The sequence below is a fragment of the Phocoena sinus genome, chromosome 18 (assembly GCF_008692025.1).
Source record: "Phocoena sinus isolate mPhoSin1 chromosome 18, mPhoSin1.pri, whole genome shotgun sequence".
In the NCBI taxonomy this organism is placed as follows: Eukaryota; Metazoa; Chordata; class Mammalia; order Artiodactyla; family Phocoenidae; genus Phocoena; species Phocoena sinus.
This window is the reverse complement of record NC_045780.1, coordinates 66,930,612-66,952,020: the sequence shown is the minus strand read 5'-3', so window position 1 is coordinate 66,952,020 and position 21,409 is coordinate 66,930,612. Positions and strand designations below refer to the sequence as shown.

General features: G+C 42.0%; 1 protein-coding gene across 11 annotated transcripts in view; it reads right to left on the bottom strand.

Annotated features, from left to right (window-relative positions):
• The window catches only part of MBNL2 (muscleblind like splicing regulator 2), a 153,543-nt gene that overhangs the window by 42,529 nt on the left and 89,605 nt on the right, over positions 1 to 21,409 (bottom strand). For 10 of the 11 annotated variants that reach the window (XR_004346674.1, XR_004346675.1, XM_032611221.1 and 7 more), the window contains 2 exons: positions 11,652 to 11,816; positions 3,075 to 3,275 (listed from right to left, as the gene is read on the bottom strand). Coding sequence is in view for 9 of the 11 variants with exons in the window: in XM_032611221.1 (XP_032467112.1) it covers positions 3,075 to 3,275; positions 11,652 to 11,816 (366 nt within the window). In the remaining 2 variants the exon portion in view is untranslated. The remainder of the gene's footprint in view (positions 1 to 3,074; positions 3,276 to 11,651; positions 11,817 to 21,409) is intronic. The other variant, XM_032611225.1, reaches the window with a different exon arrangement.

Genomic DNA, 21,409 nt, shown 5'->3' with positions numbered 1-21,409 from the left:
CAGGGCCGCCGGGAACTACCTCTGCGAGCGCAGGCACGATGTAAAAAAAAAAAAAAAAGAAAAGGAATAAATGCCTTTCCTTTCTTTTAGTGGTGTCTTTTGTGCCATTTACAACATAAACATTCGATTATCCAGGACTCAAGTAACTGGAATCCCGGGCAAAATAATTTGAGTTTTACTTCCCCCTCTTTTCTGGGGGTGAGAATCTATATTAAGAAAGTCAAAATCTGCAGTTAAATCAACAAGGCCCCCATTGTTCTTGGGATTTATTTATTTATTTAGAGAAGGAAAGGAGGGAGGGAGGGAAGGAAGGAAGGAAAGAAAGAACATATATATATATATATATATATAGTAATTTGGAGATTTTATATACATGTGTGTGTATATATATATACACACACATGTATATAAAATTTGGACGTCTATATATAGCCACATCTTCTACTATGACAACTCTGGGATTTTACAGGGTTTTTACACGGAGGGATTATTTCACCAAAGATCAAGCCACAAGGTCATTGCTACACAACTGCTAAAAGAACAAGGCGACGTGACGAACTTGTTTCTCCTCTCTGAGGATGGGGAGTGGGGCTGGAGTGAACGTGAATACTCCCATTTTCCCATAGGTCTGTCCTGCTCCACAAAGCTAATGTATGCTTATACTCATAAATTAGAAGAACTACGATATCTAAGACACCAAAACTTTCATTTAAGTCACAATATTATTATTCCTGACAGCACAGAAAGAAGGTAAAAATACAAAATAAAACGGAGAGAAATATGGGAAGAGATAAAGGGAAAGAAGTAAAAGGAGGGAAGTAGAATAGAGTTTGAAGTGTTGATGTATTGTTTCTTTTTTTTATTCCTTAATCCTTAATTATCCTGAAATCTCAAGTAACTGCAATGCTCCATCCTCTGAGAATTCTCGTGGATCAGGAGTTTACTGTTTAAAGAAAATTTTCTTTGGAATTTAAAGAGTATTCTTAACCTTGCCCTAAATACCGATAACGTCAAGTAACACAAATAACATATATACATAATACTTATATTTATAAATATCATTATCAGGGAAGAATTACTAGTAAAATTGTAAGTTATTTTCTTCTCAGGCTCCACATCCAAAGTTGATGTGCTCAAGTGGTGGTTCACATCTTTATCATTAGTGACATTACAGGAAGGGTCACTGACATGACATTCGAGCCTTGTGGGAGTCAAAAGTACTTGGGAAATACAGTTTCACTGACCGGTGACCAAACGAGTTTAAAGGGTAAACAGATAAATCACAAAATTTTTAATTGTTTCATTCTGCTTTGGATATTATCCAACATTCCATCTTTAGCTCATAAAACGTACAAAATAAAAATTACTAAACTGTTCCCACAGATTCTGAGTATGCCTCCCTCTGTAAGTGGAATGACTCCAGGCTAAGACTGCATTGGGGTGTAGAGTAGCCATCAGGCATTTACCAAGGGGCTCTGTGTGCAGCTGACTTCATTCCTGGTTTGAAATGAATTGCAAGCTGCTTTGCTAAAGTCCTCGTGAATCAGTTTTACATATGTCTTTGTCTACCAGTCCTGTTGGGAAGGACAACTTGTTCCCAACTCAGCTGATTTAATTTGTTTTCTAAACCACACGGTCACGTACTGAACACGAAACCTTCATGGGTCCACCAGGTGGAGCCCCAAACATTTTTCCAGTCCCATGAAAGGTCTGTTCAATATTCACAGAGTTAGTCTTGATCAAAACAGTAGCGATGGGAGTTTATTGTCTTTTCATTTGGGGATCTATATACTCCAGATGGAAGCTGATATTAGGCAACATTTTATCATTTTCAATATTTATTGGGTAAATATTTAAACAAATGCACATTGAGAGAACATTCTCAAATGATCCAAGATAAAGCACAGTGTACATCCTAACCATACATATATATCACCTAACAACTAACTGATGGTTGGATTAAAGGAACTCTGAAAAATCTATCAGACTCTTTACACACCCATATAAAATGCTCTATTAAATGTCATAGGATACAGTAGTTAAGATAAATGGATGAATGCCCTAACTGATTAAAGAGAAATTTTACCTAGTAAAGTGCAGGTGAGTTGGTTTGACTCATGACTTAAGAATTATGTTTTATAAATATATGAATTTTTAAACTTTTTATTTTTTATCGGAGTATAGTTGATTGACAATGTTGTGATAGTTTCAGGTGTACAGCAAAGTGATTCAGTTATACATACACATGTATCTATTCTTTTTCAAATTCTTTCCCCATTTAGGTTGTTATATAATATTGAGCAGAGTTCCCTGTGCTATACAGTAGGTCCTTGTTGGTTATCCATTTTAAATATAGCAGTGCGTACATGTCAACCCCAAACTCCCTAACTATCCCTTCCCCCCACCCTTCCCCCCCGGTAACTATAAGTTTGTTCTCTAAGTCTATGTTTTCTTGACTTTTGTAGATCACTTCAATTTAAGTTAAAGAAAATATCCCAAATCAGTAATTAGATTTTCCCAGGCTCCAGTTCCCCATTTACCTATACATAACTGGGGCTGATATCCTGGAACATGCTAGAGCAGCCATACTAGGTCTTCAAATACTGAAATATGATCATACCACTTGGTCAGTAGTCACAGTCCTACGTCCTCCCACCCCTGTCCCTGAGTGTCCCCCTTGTCCTGGCTGCTGGCCTCCTAACCTGCCCGTTACCAGACCTTTCCAGGATCCAGCAAAGGTTCACGCCTAGAACAGCTGGAGCCCTCGGGAGCCATCTTCGTGGCCTGCATAGTGATTGATTCAACGTTCCACTGGTCATTACATATTTTGCCCCTGAACACACATTCCACACAACAGATTTTTGTTTGTATTAAACTTATTCTTTTCCCACAGACTAATTTCCTTTATACTTGACCTTAAATTCAAACAATAGCATTATGAATGCATGCCTTTTAGGTGAATGTGTGTGCATGGCGGTTTTGCAAGACTGAATTAATATCTTACAAGCATTCACTTACACAGAGGTATAGTTCTACCACAAATGCATCTCAAACCACAAATATAATTGAAGTACCTCCAGTTTGTCAGTCCTGAGAAGTTTCTGAGTTGCAGTTGAGCCCGGAACAGTGACAGGTGGACTTCCGGGAACAATAACAGGTGTGGTGGGTAGAATTTCCGTTGGGACTAACCCAACTCCAGGGGTTACCGGTGCTAAGTAAGGAGCAAAGCTAATCGCCGTATTTGTCCCTATTGCGGGACCTACAGGAAAAGTGGGCTGTTAAAGGAAGATAACACAAGACAAAGATTCCTTTAGAATAAAACTTCTAAAAATCACCAGCAAGTGTCATTTGAGCAAAATTCATTCATTGCATACAAGACTCTTTGTGTTAATTGCATAGATCAATGCTGAACTGTGAAAATTCATTAAGCTTCTCTGTTTTTTGCTTAATAAAAATGAAGTCCATACAGATCCTCTCTTCCCCAAACCATACAAACACATGGGAGAACATCACAGAAACCTAACTACAGGGACCAGGTGAAACTTTTGTTCCCATGAAAGTGTTCTCAAGAAAAGAATAAGTCCACTCTAATTGCTCATCATTCCAAACTATTGAATGTTACAACAAGAAGGCAGTAAAACTTACGGAATGCTGACTCATAATCTTTGATTTCTCCTACGTGTCTCTCAAAGGGAGAGGAAGAAAGAAAAACCCTTGACTATAGACTGATTTTCAGACTGACCAAGTTTATACACTCTCAAAAAGTGGGGATTATTTGGTATTTTATTTTGCTCGGATTTACCAGTATGCTTCCGTATTCTATCACTAGCATAGATAACCCCAAAATTCATAGGCAGCTTACATCTAGACCTGCTATTTCTTGCTCTAGCTCAACTATGTCTAGATCCAATCTTCCTTTCCTGAAAGGTTGGACAGAAGGGCGTGAACTTTTCCATTGGCCATTAAAAGTTGCTTTGGGGCTTCCCTGGTGGCGCAGTGGTTGAGAGTCCGCCTGCCGATGCAGGGGACGCGGGTTCGTGCCCCGGTCTGGGAGGATCCCACATGCCGCGGAGCGGCTGGGCCCGTGAGCCATGGCCGCTGAGCCTGCGCGTCCGGAGCCTGTGCTCCGCAACGGGAGAGGCCACAACAGTGAGAGGCCCGCGTACCGCAAAAAAAAAAAAAAAAAAAAAAAAGTTGCTTTGGTTTCCTAGGTCGCAAAATCAATGCAGCAGTGATGAAGGTATAGAGTTCCTCACTAAACTTCTCTATCACTATACTCTGTGTCCAGAAGAAGTATATTAGAGGGTTGACGGGATGATTGTTTTCAAAAGCTTCACCTGAAAATATGCCTTTCAGAAAGGAAATAATGCACATTTAAGAGAACAACAAACTTGGCTTCACTTTTTTTTTGTTTCTGCGGTACGCGGGCCTCTCACTGTTGTGGCCTCTCCCGTTGCGGAGCACAGGCTCCGGACACGCAGGCTCAGCGGTCACGGCTCACGGGCCCAGCCGCTCCGAGGCACGCGGGATCCTCCCGGACCGGGGCACGAACCCGCATCCCCCGCATCGGCAGGCGGACTCTCAACCACTGCGCCACCAGGGAATTGGCTTCACTTTTAAAGAGCCAATGTTAAAAATGTACATTTAAGAGAACAACAAACTTTTGCTTCACTGTCAAAGAGCTGATGTTAAAAATTTAAGATGCTAAAGATTTTTCTTAGAATAAACTTTGCACTGAATTGGATCTGAATAGTTTTTGGGTTTTTTTTGTTTTTAGTTATCGGATGACTTTTACCCTATTTATTTTTAGCATATTTTAGGTATTTGCAATCACATGTTAATGCAATTTTCTCATATTGAACTATGTGGTTGGCCATGTCATGCTACTTCTCTATTTGTACATTGTGGGTAACATTCTTGTTATCTATTTATAGCTCCGAGTTGTTGAACATATGGGAAAAATAATAATCTGTGTGTATTACGTTTTTTGTTGACAGCAATAATGGAAAAATATCTTTTACAAACGATGATGTTAGAAAGCAGTGAATTATTGATAGTTTGTGGGGGGAATTCTTGGAGAGGCTGAAAGGCTTCACTGAAGTGGCTGGTCGGGGGAGGGGTGGAAGAGGTGATTCTAATGGTCTTAGAGGGCTGCTGCTGCAGTCTCACGAGGGGCTTTTAGATCTTTACGGCTCTGACATAAAATTCACTTTGGGGGAAAGTTGCTTCATGAGGTCTTAACATGGGAAATTGACGGCAGTTAGGATTTTTTTTCTTCCTTGACTTTCTACAGAGTTTTATACATGAATGTTTTCCATTTTCAACCCATCTGAGTCATAATTATAGAACGTTGTGGTTTTCAGTAACTGTAGCTTTTATAATTTAGTACTGTTGAAAAGAAGCCAAGTGATTTAAATGGTATAAGGGCTCTATAATGTTAGGATTTAAGAAAATCAATTCTGAAAGGTCATAAATCACAACAGATCAGTGATTCAAAGAACCAGCTATATCAGAAATGCCTGAGGGGAATTTCATAAATAGAGATATCACAAATTCTGACTCAGTATGTCTGGGCAGGGTCCTTGAGATTTGCATTAAAAAAAACTTACTACATGATCTGATGTGCACCCCAGTTTGGGGACAACTGTCATAGATGAGGAGTGAAAATAAATATTAGGAAAAACCAGTACTAGTAGTGTAATTTAATCTAGAGGCTAATGATTGAAGTAAACATTTAGAAATTAGAGCCCTCCCCACATCTCCATTTTTGACTTTCTGTTGGAGCAAATTCCCAGCCTCCCTCCCTTTTAGATAATTTGAAGCCCGGGTCAGTGTAGGGACACACACTCAGGTTGTACCTTGACTGTCAGTGGGCTGTCAGAACCTCAAAACCCATTTCCCAAAACCTTTTTGGATATCAACAAATCTCTCGCCATTAGCCAAATTTTGTTCCTTGTTCATCTAATTTAATGGTCGAAAAGGAATGTTGCAGTTCGTTTTATTGATGTTAGCTGTAATACAGGTCACAGAGAGTATTATTTAAAAGTAAAAACACAAATATTAGACAAAGGGAGACAGGAATTCAAAATCCTGAGCTCGGCCAGTTATTAATCTTTACCCTGGGCAGGAGATCAACCTCTCTGAACTTTAGTCTTCTCATCTGCAGAAGGGAAGTAAAACTACTTAGCTTCAAGACTTGGGCTGAGCAAGGTGTTAGTTCTGTCTTATAATACTTTGCATGGTTGGAACGCAAGAAATAGCAGCTATCATTAGTAGTGTAAAAATCAGTATTAATAAAGGTTTTTCCCCCCAAATTGTCCATTGATTCTATAACAGGAATGTAGTCAGGATAGCAATATAATAATAGAGGTATAAAATCTTACTAAATGATAGCAAATATCTTCTTTATTTTGAAATATAGATTGGGAAAGTATGTATTTTCTTTCATGTGAAAGTTAAAAGTTCATAGGCTTTATGAAGATAGATTCAATTAGATATTTTCTCTTTTTTTGTCTAGAGTGTTTTCTGTTGAAGTTGAATAGTAAAAAAAAATACAGTTATGGTAATTTTCAGAGATGGGCACTATATTATCATTATCATCATTGACAGTAATACCTTACATCTGTGAAAGGTTCGGCCATTTTCAAAGCATTCTCACACACTGTGTCTTCCTTAATCTCCTCAATACCCGCGAGAAGCAAGCGTGACAGCGAGAACTGCACAGTCTTCAGGTGAAAGCAATTTAGAGTAGAGCCCACGTGGCTTCCCCAAGGTCAGCGCTGCCGAGGCAGAGTCAAGGCAAACTACCCAGGACCCCTGGCTCCCAGTCTGGGGCTGTTTTTACTCCTCCGCACTTATTAGATTTCATTGGTAATTTCGTAAAACAGAAGAGGGAACAAAAACACAAGCTGCCCTTACAGACATAAGCGTACAGAGTGAGCATCGGCGGGGAGCCGTGTCCCACCGTCAGCCAGGGCCTCCCTCAGGCAGGAGGTTAGGGCTGCTCTGAACAGCTGCCTGGAAAAGTGCGTCTCAGATCCTGGATTCAAATTAAAATCTCCAGGTGGAGTTGAGGCTGATGTCTGAACTTGAGTCTGAGTTGGTAGCTAAGAGAAGGGCAGGTGACCCTGCTCCTGGAAGGCCACGAGCTAGGGCTTGGGAGAAGCGGCCCTGCGGTTCCCGCAGGAGGGCTGTTGCCAGGTGGTCTGAGACGAGATCCATTTGGTCCTCCTCGTCTCTCAGCACTAACTGCGCTGAGAGAGGCCAGAGGACAAGAGCTGCAGAGAGTCTTCTGGAAGAAAATCATGTCCGAAATGCTGGTCTTGGCGTCTTCGCTCTGGACTTCACCCCACCTGCCTGTGTTTCTCGCTCTCTACTCTTCCTTCTCAGTACCTTACAGCAGTAGGTCTGGATTCAGAGATCACACACTCACATGTGCACACATGCTCTTTGATATTTTGTAGTGGCGAGGAAGGATCGGGGCTGGGGAGGAATGACTAAGTGGCCTGAGGTATTTTATAGCTCTAAAACGTAGTCAATTGACTTTTTAAAACAAGAGCGTGAGAGCTCATACATTTAGAAAGCTCTGACTTCAAAGGGTAGGTATTTGGCACTCAAACTGAAAGGCCTAAAACATGGCATCTCTTAAGCCTTCTCCGTTTACTCCCGGAAGCATCTCTGGAGCACAGAATACTCAACACTAGACCTTGCCCCCAAGGACCAGATTGCATAGGCTCTTGAATCCCTGTCCTACTAAAGGCTACCCACCTGCTGCTTTATCTTGAGTGTACGTGGGAAGGTTGTGTGGGAGGTGAGGGGTTGGGGGCAGTGTGCTGGGAAGGGAAGGGAAGGGAAGGAAGAATTGCTGTTACATTCTGTTAGGAACTGGAGAAAGAAAAACTGCTAGGAGGAATAAGGTGAATGAGACTTTTGAAATGTAATTAATTTGAGACAGAAGAGGAAAGAACAGTTTGCATTTTCATTCATTCAGTAAATATTCATTGGTGGTACAGACATGGTGCCAGAACACTGTGTCTACATTTATTGAACTTAAACCCTAATGGGGAAGGACAAAGAAATAAAATGACAATCCATTTTTATGGATAAGCAGAAATGAGGAGGCCTCACTGGTAATGACAGAGATTGGTGGTGGGTCGCAGGGGATAGAGTTGGAGTCTTTATGAATAAGATGAAGTTAAAATGTGAAGAGTAGTAGGAAACTTCCAGCAAAAGCAAAGGCCTTGAGGCAAACAAGAGCTCTATGTGTTCACAGAATGGAAAGTTTGGTTTGGTCTCAGTGGACAAAGGAAGAGTGGCCCAGAATGAGTTGGTGAGCTGGGAAGGGACATGATCACAGATGACACTATAGATAAAGTCAAGGTTACATGTTTAGGCTTTGTCTCCAGTGAAATGGGAAAGCGAAGGGTTGGAAGAAAGGGAGTGATATGATGCCTTTATGTGTTTAAAGGCAACTTTATGCCGGTTGCTGTGTGCAGGATACATTGGAATAAAGCAAGAGTGGAACTTGAGAGATTAGGAGGGAACAGCTTATAAAGTATTTTGAAATACTTGGCGGCTCAGACGAGGGTGCTGGGAGAAGTAGATGGACTTGAAGGCACATATGACAGGATTTGCTGATGAACTGGATGTGAGAGAATCTGCTTGGTTTTGGTTTGAAACTGCTGGTTGCACATACTGAGATGGAAGTGTAGTAGAATAAAAAAATGGGTCTTGAACATGTCAAGTTCCTGTGAGAAATTTGAAGGTGAGTCCAGTAGGAAGCTGGATACCTGAACCTGGGACTCAGAGGAGAGGTTTGGACTGGGAACGTGCATTTGGGAGTTCTCAGCCTGTAGATGATTCAGAGCCGCAGAAATGGATGAGACCATGAAGGAGAGGGTAAATGAGAGAGCGGCCCAGCACTGGGAACATCAGTGTATAGCAGCCTCAACATATAACAGAGGAAAAGAATGGGCAATGGAGTCAGAAGAGGAAGGAACGATCAGAGAGCGAGGGGTGCTCCTCGAAGGAGAGATTGATTGCATGTTACTAAGAGGTGGAAAGAGTACAATAAAAGCAGAAGTGCCCATTGGTTTAGCAACATGGAGGTCACTGGTGAGAGATTTCAGCGGATGGGTTCAGGGGAGATGGGAGATAAAGGGAGTGGAAAAAATATGCATAGCTCTTTAGAGAAGTTTACCTAAAAAGGAAACCTAAAAATGGAGGGATACTGGCTACTTTATGTTTATCAATTTCTTTGTCTTAAGCAATTTCTGCATGTATTAATTTCCCGTCTCTGGTCTAACAAATTCCCACAAACCTGGTGGCTTAAACAACATGCATTTATTCTTTCATAGTTCTGGAGGCCGTAAGTCTGAAATCAGTTTCACTGGGCCAAAGTCAAGGCTTTGGCAAGATCATATTCCCTCTGGAAGCTCTAGGGATGAATCCATTCTTTGTCTCTTCCGTTTTCTGGTGGCTGCTGGCATCCCTTGGTTAGTGGCCACATCACTCCAGTCTCTGCCTGTATGGGCACATTGCCTTTCTCCTCTTCCGTATGTGTGTCAACTCTCCCTCTGCCTCTCTTATAAGGATGCTTGTGATTGCATTTAATCCAGGAGAATTTCCCCATCTCAAGATGCCTAGCTTAATCACATCTGCAAAGACCCTATTTCCTTGTAAGGTGACATTTACATTTCCAGGTACCTTTGAGGGCCATTATTTGGCCTACTACCTTGTATTAGGTCACTAATTCATTCCTGAGACTCTGAAGTTATTTGTTTGTAGATTTAATGATTTTTAAGTTTATTACATTTTTCGTCCTAATTTTTCTTGCGATTTAAAAGCCTCTATTAAAATACTTAAGTGTAATATTCCTTCTTCATAGAGTAATTGTGATTATTGTCTTCTAATTAATATATGAGACAATACGTAAACATAACTTTCAAAGGAAATTCAACTAATAGTTTATAACAGGAATGGAATTTTCTTATTAACACTGCCATTATTGGGTACCAGGGTCAATCCTTACAAATTCTAAGTAAATAAGTAATGAATGATTAAAACGATATAATGCAGTGTTGCTATGTTGACCTAGGTGGCTCTAAGTTTATTCCCATAGATGTCATTTAATATGTATAATTAAATTATTTTAGCATTTAGGTAATTTAATAAAATAATTTATACGTGTGTATCAATAAAGAGAACCATAAATTATACATGTGAATGGTTTTAAGTAGATCCACTTAAACGCCTGTATTTGGTGTTAAATGTGTTCAGAACTCTACCTGTGTTGTCCTTACATCTAGGATAACTCCTACTCATCCTTTAGGATGTACTTATTTGGGACTTCCTCCAGGCAGCCTTTCCTGCCTCATCCAAAATCATAATGCCCTGGGCCTGAATCTTATGTTGTCTTTTCCTTGTGTCTGTCTACACCCACAAGACTGTAGCTGATTTATCTTGGAGTCCCCTGCACCTGCACTTTTTTTTTTTTTTACTCTGGGCAGAGCTGGTTCCTGGCTACTTTGTGCCGCTATTCTTGGGCAGAAACCCGGAGACAAGCAGAATTGCCAACAATCTGCCCAGATTCTCTCCCCTCTTCCTGGACCAAGCCCCACCTTCCCCATCTCATCTCATGGATGCACAACAAGAAAATGTAACTCCCTGGTAGCTATCCCTTTTCATTTAGCATCTTTCAATGACATAGAATTTTCATACAATAAAGACTGATTTTTAAACAATCATCTCTTGTTTATGTACCTTTTCTTTCAAAAAGAGCAAATTTCACTCACTTCACTGGCTTTGTTTTTTAAAAAATTAGCTTGTTTTTGACAAAAAATTTACAAGTGTAAACGAAATTCACTAAAGCCCAAAAATGCACTCCTTTTTCTCAGGGCCTCATTCCTAGAGCAATTTCCAGACCTTTCAGGAAGTACTTTCAAACACTGTGAAATCAGGGAGAAAATATGACACAGTACTGAACCCCCTGGGCGTTTAATCCTGTGGGCCTTGTCTCAGCTCCTGCACCCTTTGCAGGCCTCTGAGACCAGAGACGTGGGTGGCTCAGGCAGCCTTCCTTCACGCCTCTGCCAGGCTCCAGGGGGAGCAGACTGCAGAAAGCGCCCTGGTCAAGATGTCTGAGGTCCAGGCTCAGCTCCACAACTGATTAGCTGCAGGACATTGGGTAAATCCACTAACTTGTGTGGTTTCATTTTCCCCTTCCTTAAAATGATACCATTAAACTGAATAATCTATCTGTTGCATTGCTAATAATGTTTTAGGCATCAGAATCTCTTCTTTGCATAGATCATCAATTCATACTCTAAATGAGAACGTAGAACTATTGCCCTTCTAAGATGGTTCAAATATGGAGGTTACTGGTGAGAAATATGGGGGTTACTGTCACTAGTTGTAGTGACACAGATTTCCCAGATATCGATTAGAAATTGTCTTTGCCTACAGTTCCTACATGCGTTTTTCCATTTAAATAATCTAAAAAACCCTATTTTCAGCATCTAGTTAGCTTCAAAGCTATTTGCTTTAATGGTAGCCAAAGAGACAAAGTAGGGGGACACCATTTTAGGTCAACGTGGCCTTGCCTGTACCAACACTTTAATCATCAAGCCCATCATGAGATGCAATGTACTTACCACTGGATGAAGTGGGGTTCCTGGAAACATAAATTGCATCTGCTGGGCAAGCATTGCTGCTGCAGTTTTTTGCTGGATCAAATTGTTCCTCCCGTTAATTTCGAGTTGAGTTTTTAAATGTGTTGGAGGGTGAAGATACTTGCAGTTCTCTCTTGAACAACGGCCCTGGAAGAAAGAGTTTTGGTCTTAGGACTGTCGTAAGTAGCTTTCAACTCTGTTGTCAACCATTTCACAATCATTCCTTATACACGAAGGTGTGTATCTGTGTGTGTGCACATGTGTGCACACGTATGTTGGAACATGCAAGGGGTGAATCAGGCATTCGATGATTATCAGTCTTGCGCAGACCTGTTGAACAGAGAAGCATCCTGAAATGTTGTTGTTTTCAGTGGATTCTAACTCTGACAAAGGACCCCAAGGAAACGTGACTGCTGAGAGTAAAGTCGGACCCTTCTAGGCAGTGTGGAAGGCCATCAGAGGAGCATATTTATTGTGACTTATCAAAAGGAAGCTTTGAACTTGCTAAACGTTGGTTTGTGCTGGAGTGATGACAAAATGTGAATAATTATGCGCCACATTTGTGCAGCGGGGAAACTAATCAGAAGGTCTTGAAATGTGTGCTCCAGGGTGGCTGAAGACACCCCTAAATCAAATGATTGAAGAAGAGGCAGTGGTAGAATAGGAGCGGACATTTCTTAGTAACTGATGCACAGGTGAAATTTCCAGGCATGAACTCAGATAATCACCTGCAACAGAGCAGTTTGCTCTAATACACGAAAGCTGCAGCCCATGTCCCTGCCCCAGTCCCGTGACAGTTGTATAAAATTAAATGTCACAATATGAGGTAGTGAAGAGTCTTTACAGCTAAAGTAACATCGGGATGTTAAAGTTGGCAAAGTGAAAAAAAAAATTAATTAGGTGACAGGTGTGCCTAAAACCAGTCTGAAGAGTAATCACAAATGGTAGTGTTTATACTGAATTCCCAAATTTTCAAAACTACCAATTGAGAGAATGATGTTGATATGTGAAGTATGCAATTTCTGGAGAAAGAATAACGAACTGTGTTAACCAGTATGGGGGTTGTCAGTCTCTAAAGAATTAGTCTTATTTGCAACCAAGAAAAGAGAATATGGGTTTGTTTACCAAATATAAAAGTAATTTTAAAAAGCAAGCTGGGTGGATCTGGGCAAACAAATTTGTTTATAGTCATCCTAATTCTAAACATCTGGAGTTCGCACGCTGCCCCCTGCTCATTTCAGCTGTACTTGTGGTGGCGCAGGCTCCCTCCCAAATGTCAGCCTCCTACACTGCCGCGGAGAAGGGCAGACAGGAGTCCTGGGCTCAGCCTGGTGCTCTGCACTCATCAACCCGTGTCAGCAGCATGAGAGGCTGTGCCGCCCTCTGTAGGGAGGACACAGAGGCGGGCACCAGGGACCCCAGAAGGAATTGGTCACGTTTCCGCTAAAGTTATTCTGTAACAATGGGCAAGGGCACCATGTCTCCTTAGGCTCAAGTTCATATTGTCGATGTTTCATTCAGCATCCTAAGGGAGAAAACAGACATCTTGGGTCAAGTACTGGAAGGTCCACTGTTAAAATACTGGCAAACTGGACCCACAATTTAAAATAATCCACTTAGTTGTACACCTGAAACTAACACAACATTGTTAATCAACTGTACTCCAATACGAAATAAAAAGTTAAAAAAAAATAATCCAAGTCAAAGCAGTCTAGAAATCTCTTTCTCTCTCCATCTACTTCTGTCTGCAGATTTTTAAGGTAAAGTTTTAATCCTAACTTTACTTTGCTCATTGTTTTGTGATGTCCTAGGGTCCCTCCGGCCCTGCCAACCTGCTTCAGGCATGTCTTATTTTACTTCTCTTTCTGTCCTCCCTTGACAATTGCCCAAGTGTCTGGATTTTCTAAAATAAAATCTCCAAGAAAGCATTCAGATTGGGCCAGCTCCTAGAGCACAAGAGTATGACTAGTCTCTGGACTGGCTGCCTTATGTCAGGTGTCCAAATACATTCTTATCATCTATTGTGGGAGGTGGTCACGGGACGTGGCTACTGCCCATCATCAGGGGTGGAGGAGAATTGAACAGAGTGACATCTCTTGTATAGAGGATAAGTCTCCCCAGGCTTCTCTCTGACAAGCTCAATTCAAACTCTCTTCAAACACAGTTCACTCGGAAGATGACACCCAGAGAGGCTCATGTATACAGGGTACACGTATGGGCCTATGTGTACAAATGTACAAAGGGCCTCATGTGGGGATGTGGGAAAACAAAGTTCCATAGAATGGAGTTGGAATTTGTGAAACATCCGCACTTCTACCCGTTTGGCTCTTCTATTTTGCTCGTTCATATAATTGTCAATTTGATCATTCGTCTTCTAATGTAATGCTTCAGGTAAAAATTTCGATGAGGCTAGAAAAATATGTTTTTTTTTGTTAATGCTGTCGTCTCCTGATACAACTGGGGCTCTTAAGGAACTACATAAACTATTTTCAGCCAATGCAACATGATTTACAACATCGAATTAGTAATTTATGGATGGAACCTTCTTTTCCATGAGAATTAATACAATTTCCTACTGTTCTTACCTACACACTTGGAGTGAGGTATATTATTGATTACCCATGTACCAGACAATTTATACATGGTTATCTCATTTTCTCCTTATAACAGCTGTAATGATCCCTATTTTACAAAACAGCAAATGTACTCAGAAAGATCAAGAAACTTTCCAAAGGTTATATAATTGGTAAGTGGTAGGGCTGGATTTTAAATCTAGGTTTATCTGACTCAATTACCTCACTGTACTAACCTATTTATTAGCAACAGTTAAAAATCCAGGGACGATAAAAATCTAGCATTCTCCTTCATAGAACAATAGGCTACTTAACACAATTTAAAGTATAATAGAGGGCTTCCCTGGTGGCGCAGTGGTTGAGAGTCCGCCTGCCGATGCAGGGGACACGGGTTCGTGCCCCGGTCCGGGAGGATCCCACATGCCGCGGAGCGGCTGGGCCCGTGAGCCATGGCCGCTGAGCCTGCGCGTCCGGGGCCTGTGCTCCGCAGCGGGAGAGGCCACGACAGCGAGAGGCCAGTGTACCGCAAAAAAAAAAAAAAAAAAAAAAAAAAAAAAAATATATATATATATATATATAAAATAGAATATATATGAGGATTTGGGAGTCGAGAAAGATCATTTGCCTGAGTCGAGAAAGATCATTTGCCTGGGTCTGTCTGTCGGAAGGGGGTCAGAGGAGTGGTTAGGCTTACAGGCTCTGGAGGCAGATGCCTGGGCACATAAGTTGGCTCTGCTTTTTCCTACCTTTGTAACTTCGAGCAGATTACTTGAATTTCTTGTATATTGGTGTTTTCATCCATACAATGAAAATAATTATTGTGTTTTCCTCTAAAGGCTGTTGTAGGATTAGATGAGCTGATACAGGCACAAGGTGTAGAGAATGCCTGGCACGTAGTAAGCACTGGGGAAGCGTTGTCAGCATTACCAAAGAAAGAAAAGATATTTGTATGTCATTTTCTTTACAGTAAATGCAGGATTACAGATTTAGTTATGTTTTGATTGGCTTTTTGTTTCTTCTCTAGAGTAGCTTTTCATTTCAAAACATGATAAAAGCAATCAGTACTTAATTATACTTATTCAAATATCTTATATTTAAAATTATTTTCAAGTCTACAGGATATTTCTGCAAGTATCCATATTTGAGGAGAGAGCCCTGGAACATAGTTCAGTCTAGCGTCAATATTTTGAAGGCTGTTGCAGCACAGATGTATGAGGCATACAATTCAAAGCCTGGGAAACTGTAGGCAGCAGAATTTTAGTAAGGGATACTATAGGACTCTAAAATCCTAAAGGAAAACTTACTGTCAAAATATAACTATTTGACACAGTAAACAATTGGTAAGGAAGTTTTTGTTAAGGCGTAAGATCTGTCAGGATACACGTCATCGCACAAAAACTGTTGATTATCAAAGCAAGTTGTCATAACCCTACGGGAGAGGGCAGTGAGCAGAAATGTAAAGCATCTTTGTATATCATTGTGAAACAAAACAGAAGTGTCAAAAATAGCGTCTCCCAATTTTAGTCCAAGAAATGAAGACGAAAATGTCTTGGGAAAGTCTTCCTGTGGCTGCTAGGATTGTTTTTTTTTGTTTTATTTTAACTCTTCCTCCCTTGGTTAAACACTGTTTCCGAGAGATAAGAGAGGTGAGGGTCCAGCCCCTGGAGAAGGGGGCTGGCACAGCTTCTGTGGGATGGAGTGGGAGGGCACCATTCCAGAGTCTTTGTGAAGAATCTTCTAGAACTGGAAAATGGGAGCCCTGGAGGAGTCTAGGCAGATGGTCCCACACCAGGGTCTAATGTGGAGATTGCAGTCCTCAGGGGCTCCGCCCACCCCGGGTGGGATGCAGCAGGTTTAGAAATGACAGGTGGTCTGGATCACACTCACCATTGTTCTTGGTCTATTTCCGGGCTAGGGTCTCATTCCTTCCTTCATTCAACAAATATTGATTGAGACCTTGCTGTGTACCAGGACTTGTGCTAAGTGCTAGTTAACTAAAGGTGAGTAAACACAAGATATGCTGCCTCCCTGCCTGAAGCCTGCAATCAGGTGGTGAAGACGGATATTAGCCAAACAGTGACACAGATAAATGTATAATTACAAACTGTGGTCCCTGTTCTGGAGGAGAAGGCTGAGAGACAATGGTGGGAGAGGGTCAGAATTGAGACTGGTGGCAAAGGAGGGCTCTGAAGAAGTGACATATTTAAACTGAGACCTGAAGGATGAGAAGGAACTTGGCAAGGGAGAGAGTGAGGGCTAAAGTGTGTGTGTGTGTGTGTGTGTGTGTGTGTGTATTTGTGTGTTGAGGGGGAGAATACAAAATGAGGACCAAAGGAAGAGGACGTGCTAGGAGAATGTACCATCTGGGGGCCTTCTTGAAGTTTCTCAAGGCTGGAATACAGAAGGGGGCATGGGTTGCAGTGGGGGGATGATAAGAGATAAAACGGGAAGAAGTAGACTAGAGCCAGATAACAAAGAACTTTGGGAGTCAAGTTAAGGGCTATGAACTTCATTGCCACTGAAAGTTTTGAAGCAGGAGAAGCGCAAGATCAGATTTATGTTTTACGCTACGTATAAAATCTTACCCTGATTATTAGATTTTGTATCTCTAATGTTGTTACGGTTTGCATTGTTTGGAATCCGCTTATTTAAAAACAATAACAGAATTCTGACGTAGTTTACATAGGATTTGTGCACTTCATTCTGCTTCCCAAAATAATCTCTACTCCAGGAAAATTTAGTTTAGGGAGGATGGTTAGAAGCAAGTGAGAATTTCAAGCTGAATTAAGTTTATTAAAATAAGCGACCATGAAAGATTCTAATGCAGAATACCCATGTTGATTCTTAACAGGATGAGGAAAGATGCTGAATAACTAATATGTACTTGTCAGAACAACAGATCGTAGCTATCGGAATTACATGGTCATTACATTGCACGACGTGGGAGAAAATAAATGCAGCTTTGGCTAAGAAAAAATTTCGGAATCAGGTTGGTGTGAGAAAGGAAAAACGTAATTGGAGAATGAGGTTTTCCAGTTGCTTATTTTAAAACCAGGAATATTTAGAGCCTTTTCCTAGTATGCTCCTAATTGAAAAAGTCAATTAAAATATGGAAGCAAAAAAGAAAACAGATTAATTAGGAGATAATTAAAGGGATTAACAAGAGGAGTTTGGCCCATAGGAATAGCTAACAGACAACTATATCCCATTAGTTTTCCACGGGAAAAGCAATGGATTTTATATGATCTGCAATTCAAACTGACAATAGGCCCCTGCTGTACGACTCAGGGATAATTTAAGTTGTTTCTTGGTGTGGGCCACGCCATTGATCAGTAGGCTCTGCAAAGGCCCTTTTGGGAAATAATTCCAGTTGAGGCCCAGGGTCACAGCCTGATCCACTGAATTCCTCCTCTTCCCGTTGGGTCCTGGCTGCTCACTGCTTTCAGCGTGTGATGGTATTTTCAAGGGAGCAGGCCTGGCTATGGAATGGAGAATCTGACTCTAAGACTGGGGGCAAATGGTATGCGTTCCCAAAGTGGCCTGCTGGGATGCTCTGAGTCCAGGAGCCTCCTTGGGAGGTCCATGGAAGCCACTGAAGAACCTCTCAGATTCCCTCGCGTTCCGCACGCGTGAAACCAACTTAGCGAAATCCTGATGTCCTGGAGTCACATTCCTGAAGCCTGTTCTATCTTGGAACCTTTCCTGGAGAAGCAGTTGAAACCAGTGGTAAAGGGAACAGTCTCTGGAACTGGACTACTTGGGCTCAAAATCCAGCTCTGCTGTTCTTGCCATGGGACCTTGTGGCCTCCAGTTGCCACATCTGTAAAATGGGGATAACAACAGTTCCCCCCTCATAGACTTGCGTAAGGATTAAGATTTAATGCATATACAGTGTTTGAGCAGTTCCTGGCACATAGTAAGCCCTCTGTAAGTTTTTATTATCCTCCTTCCCTGGTGGCACAGTGGTTAAGAATCCACCTGGCAATGCAGGGGACACGGGTTCGATCCCTGTTCTGGGAAGATCCCACATGCCGTGGAGCAGCTAAGCCCGTGCGCCACAACTACTGAGCCTGTGCTCTAGAGCCTGTGCGCTGCAACTACTGAAGCCCGCGTGCCGCAACTACTGAAGCCCGTGTGCCTAGAGCCCACGCTCCGCAACAAGAGAAGCCACCGCAACGAGAAGCCCACACACTGCAACAAAGAGTAGACCCCGCTCACCACAGCTAGCGAAAGCCCACGCGCAGCAACGAAGACCCAATGCAGCCAAAAACCAAGCAAATAAACAAATAAATAAAATAAAAATAAAAACAACCTTGCTGATAACTAGTTCAGTTTCTGTATCACGGTGCTTCTCTCTGGCCTGTCTACCAAGCTCTTTAACACTATTCTTGTTCTCACAGTTAGCACCAGCCTTGGCCATTTCTCTCTTTGGAAGAACCTCAGATCTGTTTTTCTTTGATATCTGTCCTGCTGAAACTTGCCAGGCCTGATTAACATGGCATGACTAATGCAGAGTCTAAAGCAGCTATGCATTATAGTGGGGAAATCCTGGAATTCTGGTTGTGGCTTCATCCCTAAACGGTTAGATTAACTTTTGCAGATAATGTATAATATTCTGTGCCTCAATTTTCTTATCTGTCAAATGGGGGTGATGATGTTCCCATATCTCAACTCTTTCCGATGTCTGTGAGAGCTCGAGAGACGGCCACACTTGCTCTGAAAAAAGTCATAATTTGCTACACATTGTCAATTCTACATCTATTTCCCCCTTGAATGTTCCTAATCTAGTAAAAGGAGAAAGCCACATAAACCAACAGTTACAGTGAAGGGTGACACCTGGGAGGTATGTTGGCAACAGTCCCAATATGTTATGAGAATTGTGAGCGGTCTGTGTGACAGGCGGGGCAGGAAGTGCATCAGCAGAGGCGGCAAATTAAGTCAAAATCGATTAAGTCTGGGAGGATCTATTAAGTACCTACAGTGGAAAATTCAGTCAAATAGACCACTGCTTTGGTCCCTGTGACATGTAAAGTGTTTAGCAGATGTTTTCTAAGTGACTAAACTGGCTGGGGGGGAGTCAGATGCTCACAGCCTCAGTTTCCCTAGTTTCAAAATGTCTCAAGGTTTTTGAAAGTGGGAGAAAAAACCCAGAGGCCTTGGTTTGAGCAGGCGAGGTCCAGCCCTCTTCCCCAAGGCTGGCGCTTTTCCCTTCCTTACAGGGAGCTGCGAATGCTTCTGAGTCTGTCCTCTCTAGGTTTGCATTTAGGGCAGCCTGTAATCCCCGGAGAGGCTGGAAGACCTTGGGGCCATCACCAGTGCTCTAGGAGCAGATCTGTGACTCATTATAGTCATGCCAATGTAACTGCCCTATTCCTTCAAGCACTATTGTGCTGTTAAGACCTAATTTGTGACCGTTTAAACAGATGAAACATAAAAATTAATAAATGGGGAGGAGAGGCAAAGAGTGTGAATTGTTTGCAGTTTGCCATTTCAAAGCACGTGTCAGTTTTACTTTTTAATGGGTTTGGCTGCCTGAGAAGTTTAATTAATCAATCAATTAATTTGTTAACATTAAGACTCAAGTTTATTTATTTAGTCAGTTAGTTAGTTTTTGCGGTACGCGGGCCTCTCACTGTTGTGGCCTCTCCCATTGTAGAGCACAGGCTCCGGACGCGCAGGCTCAGCGGCCATGGCTCACGGGCCCAGCCGCTCCGCGGCATGTGGGATCCTCCCGGACCGGGGCACGAACCCGTGTCCCCTGCATCGGCAGGCGGACTCCCAACCACTGCGCCACCAGGGAAGCCCTCAAGTTTCTTTTTTAATATATGTTTCAGAATGTACTGAGCGTGTCTCCTTCCCTTGCTTCTCCAATTATGTGAAGAATTCTTTTTCACTGTTTTTCTCTTCGACTTCTTTTCTCTGTCCTTGAGCCTGGGCAGTTTAAGTGTCTCAGACTACTGTGTCTTATGATTGGAAAGAGCTGTTTGTCAGTTTGATTGAGGCACCAAGCCCTGTCTTTACTGGTAAGGATTATCCATCTTGTTAACTTTATATGTTAACTGAAGATGTGCCAGTTAAGAGAAATCAGTGAGACCAAAAATAGCCCCTCCATTTTCCAGAGATTTAAGGAAACTGATTTCCAAGCATCAGATGCTTCATTTCAAAACTATTTTATTTAGCTAAAAGATTAATATCTTCTGAGTCACAGAGGAACACTGAGTAGTGTGGACTGTGATAATGTACTGACATAACACAAAACCGGTCTAGCTGCTGTCTGACTTCAGAGTGTCCAGTTTCCTGACATCACGTTCATCCGTGTATGCGTGGCTATGGCTGTGGGTGAAACAGAAGCTCTATGCAGTATTAATCTCACAGCACTAGGATGTTTCCTGTGTGGGGAGGGCAGGCCTTTCTGGTCTATGTCTTATACTTCTCAGTACAGAGACCCTCACACGGTGGGCACTCAGTGCGCGTTATCAAATGACTGTCCTCCTCTCTCTCCTCCAGCAAATCACGTGCCGAGCCCTGTGATATTAAATGGGCAGTCAAAACACAGAGTGAGCAATGCCACAATATGGGGGAATTCAAGGCGCTTTGTGAACACATTGTAGGGAACTCTGCCTAGCTTAGGGGCCAGGGGTGACTCTAGTGGAAGGCACATATCACGTTCAGACTAAGATCTTTATTGGATTATCTAGTTGCGTATATGCGGAGGGAGGTGGGTAGGTAGGGAGTAAGGGTTGGCGATTTGGACAATTAAAACGAGCCATACTACTTCATGACCACTCTGGGGGGGCGGTCAAGTTCCCGAAGCCTTATAAAGGCCTTCACACGGCACCTGAAACAAAGCAAATGCTTAGGAAATATTGGCTGCTGTTTTTTTTATCATCAGATGATCAGTATGTTCAGAAGCTGGTCATTTTCCAAATAAGTGAAATCTAGCCAAAGACACAAACTTTATTTTACACTTTCTGTTATTGTACAGTCTCTTTCAGTCTGATTTGAAAATCATGTGGTCAATCACCTACCCCCCCCCCCCCACCCCGCACACCATAGGGAACTTCCTGGAATTCGGACACTGGCAGACAATCAGCCTTAAAGGCTGACATTTACTGGGTATAAATACCTCGGTTCCACTTAGAAAATAGCCACAGTCCCAAGCCTGTG